General features: G+C 51.1%; 1 protein-coding gene across 1 annotated transcript; it reads left to right on the top strand.

The window, feature by feature from the left end:
• The first annotated feature begins 3,445 nt into the window (after positions 1 to 3,445).
• LOC127343841 (uncharacterized) lies at positions 3,446 to 4,104 on the top strand. The gene has a single exon (XM_051370031.2). It carries the CDS (start codon positions 3,563 to 3,565, stop codon positions 3,890 to 3,892), a length of 330 nt encoding a protein of 109 aa, XP_051225991.1. The 5' UTR covers positions 3,446 to 3,562; the 3' UTR covers positions 3,893 to 4,104.
• The last annotated feature ends 4,185 nt before the right edge of the window (positions 4,105 to 8,289 follow it).

The raw sequence follows: 8,289 nt of genomic DNA, 5'->3' as shown, positions 1-8,289 counted from the left end.
TTGCCCTTATCGGACAATGATGCTATTTTTCAGAGACAGAGGACAAGGGTCAGTCCACACCATCCAACTGCAAAACTTTGCAGTGTTCAGGCAAGTTCATCACTTGCTCATGTCATTTGAGTATTTCTATCAAATTACTTGCAAAGTACTATGGTTATCACTATTGCATCAAAACCAAAACCACTACTTTCATAACTATGAATATGACTATGTGGTGGGCAATGGAACCATGGATTGTGTTGATATGGTGGAGGTTCCATTGCAAGGGATTATATCCATCTAGGATTAAACAACAAATGTCGCCAGTGATTCTTGTGCCGTAATAACCGTGTTAACCATAAGATCTGAAATGGGACGGACTAGTCAATCGTATTTCCACCTCTTGTACATCAACAGATGCGCTTACCGTAGCAGTTGTATCTTGCGGAGCAACTTGTGGGTGGGGAACCCATTCTAAGTCCCCACGGTTATGCTGTGCATACCGTAGCGGTTGCGGCTTGCGGAACAACTTGAGGGTGGGGATCCCACTCTAATTCCCCACGGTAATGTGGTCTATGATGGGTTGCAGCTACCGGCGAAGGAGTTTGGTTCGATCCCAGGCTGTTGTCGTGGTCGGGGTCCGTCCTTAAATGGTGTAAGTGGACCGACGAGGACCCAGGGTCGGGGTTTGCAACAAAGGGTGGGTGTGCGAGGTAGCGGAGGAATATGATTGGCTATGACCTTATACCGGGCCTCACACCGAAGGAAGTGTGGACGGGAAAGCTGCCCGGTTGGCACCAAGGTGAAGATCTCTTATGGGTAAAGCAACACACCTCTGCAGAGTGTAAAGAACTGTGACCTGTCACTCCCTGTTCCGGGATATGGAACTGCGAACGTGGCCGGAAAGGAGCTCCATGAAGTTCTAGTAAACCGGTGAAGGCTGACGGACATAGCTCTTTGGAATAAAAGCAATCTCTTGAAGAAATGTTTATCGAAACCTGCATTGGTATTAGACTTTCAGGTCTAATATCGTAGCTAGTGAATTAAACACCTCTTATCTATAATGAACTTGTTGAGTACGCTCGTACTCATACCACTCTTAAATCCCATGCTTAGATTGTCTGAATCGTCTGGAGGAGGACTACGACAACAATGAAGGAGCCGAGATCATCGGCTATGAAGAACCAGACCTCTCTGGAGGTATCGAGGGCGTAGACTACCTCATCGTCTACGGAACCGGGAAGGCTTCCGGAGGAGACCAAGCCTAGAAACATCAAGTAGTAGTAGTAGTAGTCGAGCAGCCCGAACTCTTAGGATTTAGCTGCTCGAGCGAATAAATGTACGACTTAATGAGACATCTATATTGTAAGCTATGTTGGGTTCGCCTCGAACCCAGGAGTATTCCTCTTAGGACCCAAGAGGAGCTTCGAGACGATATATGTATGATTATTGTAATATTAAATGAATGAGTTATGGACCTGCTATGTTCTGTTGTACTACTCTGAGGGACGTAATATTTGCGGAATGGTACTTCGTGAATGTTATATCAACGACTGGCATACTACAACATGCAGTGGTATGCAGGGTCACCACAGAAAACGATATTCATATGAAGTTCGAATGAAATTTGTATAAATTTAACGCGAATTTAAACTTAAAAAATAAAAAAACATCTAGCGGCGCTGGGAGTCGAAGGCGCTGAAGTCCAGGTCATCGCCATCGTCGCTGGATGCCCCGAAGGACCAACTGTCGTCCTCGTCGGCCTCCTCCTCCTTTGGCGCCGGCAGCTCGGAAGGCCCATCGAGGCCGACCTAGTTGGCGCCGTGGTCCCTGGCGAACCACACCGCCACCTGCCGTGGGTCGATCGCGAGATGCCGGTATTCTTCGTCGACGGAGCGGCCGACCATGAAGTTTTGGCCGGGGAACTCCTCCTCGTCGTCATCACCACGGAGGTCCGCCTGTGCCTCGGCCTCCTTCTCCCACCATTTCTTCTTCGCCGGTGGAAGCGGCGACGAGGCCACGACGTCCTCCTCCTTGAGGCGGCGGCCCGACCCCATCGTCCGACGGGCCGGAGCAGATGACGCACGCCTCGCGCCCCAGTCGCGGATGACGATGCCTCCGAAAGGAGGCGCGAGCGCGGCCGAGCGCGTGCGGACGACGGCCGATGAAGATCCGGTGCGCGAGCTTCCGGAGGCCGCGATCCTCTCCGGTGGCCTCTGCAGAGTCGGCGCCACCCGCACCATGCAGGCCGCTTGCGGGAAGTACAGTGGGTCACGCGGCGGGTCGCCGCGGACGCGCTGGCGGTAGCCGTACTGGCGTAGTGTGGTGTCGATGTCGCGGCCGTACCACCAGGCACGTCGGTCGATGGTGTTGAAGCGACTGCGCGAGTGGTCGGCCGCCCACGCAAGCTCGACGGCGCGGTCATCTTCAAAACGTCGCTGCCAGGTCAGGCCGTCGACGGCGTTGTCCGGCAGCTCCTCTTCGCAAGCATCATCTGGTTCCGCCGTTCCCTCCCGAGGGCTGGCGTATGTGGTCCTGCCAGTGGCGGCGGTGGCACGGCGAAGCCGGCGTTGGAGACGTTCCAGCCATGCGGCAGTTTGTACTGCATTGGCACGGGGATGCGGTGCCAGTATAGTATGTCGGCCTCGTCGACGTTGAGCTGCAACGAGCGCAGCATGCCGCCGCCGCTGCCGCCGGCCTCGTCTTTGTGCGCCATCGTCGGTGGGTGCGTGGGAGATTTGCGCGGCGGTTGGACGACGACGGCTAGGGTTGGAAGGCGGGGAACAGAGAGGAGTGCGCCGGTGTGGTTTTAAGGGAGGCGGCGGACGCGCATTAAAGGCGCGTGGGTAAGGTAGGTGGACGCCGCGTGGCCAGTCGCCACCCTCGTCGCCGCTTGGATTTCCGCGCAGGAGCCATTAACGTCGACGACCAACCTTCCCGCGTCGTTTTCGATGCAAACCGCCGCGTCCTCTCGTTGACAAGAAGCCCCCACCCGCGAAAATCGTCGTGCCGCGAGGCGTCGACGCGTCCGATTCGCGCCCTTCGCCACGGAGTTACAGGCGCTTCTATTAGGCTGAAAAACTGGCCGGCGCCGTTTGAGGCGCACCGTGAGAGCCTAAAAACCACGCCGGCCCTCAAATCAGGAACGCTAACAAAGAGAAAATTACCTCCTAGTCGACTGAAAATACAACGGCTAGTGCTAGCTAGCACTATTAGCGTTAACCGTGGCCCGTGGTTGCGAGGCAGCTTGCACTTTGCACAGCGACCGACCGTTGTCGTCGTCCAGCTTGCGCGAGGACCGACCGTTAACGAGCGCGAAATCCCCAAACTACCCTCAGACGTCGACCCGCACGCGCGCGCGCCCGACGACGGCGCAGCTTGCTTTCTCCATCCTCCTGCGCGTCCGCCGTCGTCACTGTCCTTATCCGTCTTTCTTTCCATCTCTCCCTATTTAGCCCCGACCTGCCCCCGGCCGTCGTCTCCACGCAGCTCAGTCATACACACCTCCACAAACACAGCCACATCGCCAGTACACCAGCACCACCAGCTAGCTTCTCGTACCTTGAGCAACGCAAGGCCGGCCATGGACTCGGAGTCTTCGACGTCGCCCTACTCGCCCCCGTCCCTGCGCCACAAGCTGCGGACCACCGTGTGTGGCTGCTTCGGCTCGCCGGACAGCGACGGGGAGAGGCCGCAGAGCGGCGGCAGGGCCAAGTGGAGGAGGAGGGTCGCCGCCACGGGCGAGTTCAGGTACGACCCGCTCAGCTACGCGCTCAACTTCGACGACGGCGGCAGCGACGACAGCGACGAGGGCGCGGATGCCGCGTTCCGGTACCGGAACTTCAGCTCCCGTCTGCCGAGCTCGCCCAAGCCGGCAGCGGCCCGGAGGCTCACCGCCGTCCCCATCGCCTGAACTGGATCGCAGTGACGTACCCCGTTTCTTTTTTTGCTGTAACTTCCTTGTCTAAGCGAGATTGAAGCCCTTACTTACGGATGTAACTCTACGCAATTTTATTTACGAGCAATTTATATAGCGGGAGGAGTACAGCAGTAGCAAACCGAAATGGTTCCCCGTGTAATCGACCACTAATATACAGTGAACTGACGACTTGATTGTCACAGAAACTTGTCTCTGCTCTGTCTGACAAGTTCATCTCTGTTCGTTTCGATTATCTGAAGCACTTGATTAGAATCTGCTGGGATTTTGGATTGGTGGGCCTCGTCTCGTGTGGATTACGGTTCATTCAGAGTTGAGCCGAGCTTGGACAATTGGTTCTCTGCAGTGCTGCGACTGGCAACAGAGAAAATAATTTGTCTTACTTAGCTGCAATTCACTCTGTACTCTCAACTTCTGAAGCAGACACAATTGGTTCTCGCGGAGGAATAGAGCTGGGGAACTAATCAGAGTGAACGCACCACAGAACGGCGGTGTGCGTGTGGGAATCCGATCCCGGAGAGGCACCCGAGTCCGTGCAAGTGGAGCTAGCCGTTTTGCCGAGTAAATTACATAGGTAAACGGTTGCGAGTTGGTACCAACTCCAACTCTGGTAATTTTAACAAGTATAAGTGCAACTTCTGGTCAGCTTGTAACAAATAGAGCAACTTTGGAGTTAAACGAGAAATAAGCACGCGGGCCCACTGGTCATAGCAAGCGTCCGTCGGCCAGCCGTTAGGGCACGATTCAATATTCATCTGTGCCCGTTAGGGCTCAGGTCAGTCTCTCCCCCCCCCCCCCCCCATTTCTTTGTCGACCGGGCGGAGATGGCGGTGGGAGCGGCGGCGCTGCTGGCGGCGCAGGCGGGAGGAGTGTTGGAGAAGGCGGAGTCTTCGACGACGGGTTGGATGACCTGTGGCCGGCCCGGGTTTCGTCGAAACAGTTCCTGGCCCAGATGTGGGAGGACAACCCGGCGGCGACCTCGTCCTGGACAAGCAGCCACGCCGGTGGAGGAGATGCGTAAGTTGATCTACTCCATCAATCCGCTGTTATCTATCTTCCTCTCAAGCCCGTAGGTCCAATTTTACTCATTTGGATATTTCTATTTGCTTTGTAGCCTAGATACCGAAGTTTGGGATGTGAGGATACATTTTGAGGATGGTCAGGATATGCTAGAGAACCAAATTTGTCGTGATGACCTGACTTACATGAATGTAGTTTCAATGCTTGAGCCACGTGGCTATGGATTTGGGGATTCTATGTACTGTAGAATGGAAAGTGAAATGGAATTGGCTGAGAACAATGCTAAAATATGAGTTGCTACTGCATTTTTATTCAACAAAGATGTTAAACTTGACTGCTAAGAGGGGACTACATGGTGTTGCTAATAAATTAAAAAAAACCAAACAAGGCAGCACATTAGGGGATAATTCGTCTAACATTATTACTTATTCGTCTCCAATTGTGTTGGATTTCAGTGAGCCACATGTGTATGTCGTGGATGAAGATGGCCAGTTGTTTAATAGCCAAGTTGGTAGTAATAATCCTGTTCGGCAGGGTTCAGACAATCATCCTCACTTCTATGTCGTGGATGAAGATGGTGAGCTATCAGACATTGATGAGGATGCAGATGTGGGCACACATGATGCAGCATTTGACATGGGAGACTTTGTATATTCTGTTGAAATCGGGATGAAGGAAAAGGCTGAAGTTGGTGAGATCTTGGAGGAGATAAGAATGCAAAAAGAGGATCCAATGTCACACTTCCAAGGGGGTACGTGCGCACCCCCTGGCAACCACACATTTTGCATTGAGATTCGGTTACAGTTAGGGAGGCAGCTGTCCGATTGCTAGTTAAATACACCCTAATCTAAACAGCACGTGGCTAGCAGGGACCCACGTCCCAATTATTGAGCCCGGGAATGATTAGTTCCATGTTTTGGCGCCATGATTCTTGGAGGGGAATCTCTTCCCGTGAAGTTTTTGGCGCCAGCCGGATGTTGGGGCGCGTAACTGGGTAAGGAGATCCTTATCTTTAGATTGGTTTGCCACTTGCCCTAAAGCTGCTGCTTTCGTTTATAAATATGTAGGTGCAAGAGAAGCTTTGGCATCAAGCTGCTGAAATAAAATACAGATCATAGAAGCAATGGCTGCCCTCAACGCCGGAGCTCCAGGAGCAGGCCGTGGAGATATCGTGAATGCTGTAGCTGCTAGGACTGCGGTGGTGGCATCTGCGGATAGGAGGCTTAGCTTGCATGGCTTAGTCGCCGTGGTGGGAACTATGCAGCCGGCCATGGGAGTTGGTGTGGTTGCTGAGCTTTTTGCAGCTCGTTTTGGCGAGCCGCCGTCGAGGGTTGAGGCGACGGTTCATGCGCCTGGTGAGTTCCTACTGTATTTTGCAGATCCTGCTACAAGACGGGCTGCTCTAGCTGTCCAGGGGCCGGTTGTTATGGGCGGTGCATCATTCTTGCTCACGCCGTGGGATCGTCTTCGTGGAGCAATGCCTGCTATTCTGCCTTACAAGGTACGGGTATGCATTGAAGGAGTCCCGGAGCACGCTCGTGACACCACCTCCGTTGCCCCGATTTTCGCTGGTTCAGCGCTAATCGACGGCGTCGACGAGATGGTGCAATGTGATCAGGAGACAGCCTGCTTCTGCCTCTGGATTTGGATGGAAAATGTAGACAGATTGGCTACCAGGGGTGTCCTTAAGCTGGAGGAGCCTGTGGAGATTGAATCCCCTCTGGTTCACTATGAGATGTAAATAAAAACCTAGATTACTTATAAATATATTGCTAAAGAGTGAGGGGATAAGAAGGAATCTGTATGAGCACTATGGGAAGCGTGTGTGGGTTGCAGCACTATGGGAATCGTGCATGCTCAGAAAAGTGGTGGGGGCTTTTGATTTGACATTGTTTTTGCTGACTTTTGACATTGCCTGGCAGTACATGAAGTGCTACTCTATATTCTACTACCCACTTGCAGAACAGCTGTACAAAAAGGTTATAGAAAAATTACGCTGTGCACTGTTTATCATCTTCAACCTATGGATAGAGCTAGCTGTAGCCAGTGTTTATGTTATGCTGCATTCGGTGGATCTGTGTGCAAAGGGGTAATGGCCTGTGCTATATAGAAAAATGTGTGTTCATGAAAAAGAAAAGAAGATTGACTATAACATTTTCATGACGAAGTGGCGAGGATACAATAAATGTGTACTGAATGTTTTGGATATAAGACTACCCGGTGTGAGACTGAAAGTTAGCAGTGAGCACGTGGACCATGGTACATGAAATATAAAGGTGGTACGCATGAGGATGTTAAATAAGGATATGAGCAATAAAAATCATGCTTGTTATTTCATTTACAAAAAGGTTATTGCTTGAGAGGTGATAAAAATGGGTGAACCAGACTACACATGTGTTTGATGAGGGGTGGGGGATTGTATAGGGTAGAAGAATTTACAGGGAAAGAGTGTGGTTCAGATCATGGGACCCATTGTTTGAATTCAAAATGTGTAGGTCCGGTCGGTGGGGTCCACATTTTGAATTCAAATGTAGGGCCGGGGTGTATAGTGCCAACCGGGGTCCACATTTCGAATTCAAATATGTGGGGTACCACTGGATTAGGTATGTAATGATGTAGGCTGAACGAAATTTGAAGATAACCAAAAAGGCCTAATAGTGACACGTGTCGGCTGTTGAAGGCGTGCTCACGTACCCATGTGATCACCGGGCTTCTTTTGGTGATACAAATATTGAAGATTTGTTTGTAAGTGCAGATGAACCAGGTGAACTATGTACTGAGGTGCCACTGAAGAAAATTAAGCTACCTGTTAAGAGAAAAAGGCCCCACTGAAAGGTCACATTCAAGTGTTGTCGTTGAACATGTGCTAGACTTCATACCATCTGATGATGAGGAAAAATGTCATGGTTTTGTGCCGGAATATGATGATGATGGGTTTCAGCCATCGTCGATGATTCTACCTAAAGGAAGAAAGAGTAGAGCAAAAAAAGGCCACCTAGGGTATGGTATGATGAGAGAAGGCTGCAATCACATGAGCAACTAGCACTTCACATGTGTTTTACAAATGTGGAGCAGTTCAGATATGCATTGGTCAACTTGCATATAGCACAAAGTAGGAATTCCAACTATCATCGAAACTCTGATGTTAGAGTTATTGCTGATTGCATAAATAAGCTAGCATGTCATTTCTACATTACTGCATCAGAGATAAAAGGAGAGAAGACTTTTTTCATTACGAAGATGAATCTTGAGCATACATGTGCGACGACAACTGATACTTCTAGGGTTAGTGCAAAATGGCTTTCCAGAAGGTATGAGAGTTTGTTTAGATTTGATCCTAATACGGGCATTCA

Source organism: Lolium perenne, chromosome 3 (genome assembly GCF_019359855.2).
Source record: "Lolium perenne isolate Kyuss_39 chromosome 3, Kyuss_2.0, whole genome shotgun sequence".
Taxonomy (NCBI): Eukaryota; Viridiplantae; Streptophyta; class Magnoliopsida; order Poales; family Poaceae; genus Lolium; species Lolium perenne.
The sequence above is the reverse complement of the archived record's forward strand: the minus strand, read 5'-3'. Positions and strand labels throughout refer to the sequence as shown.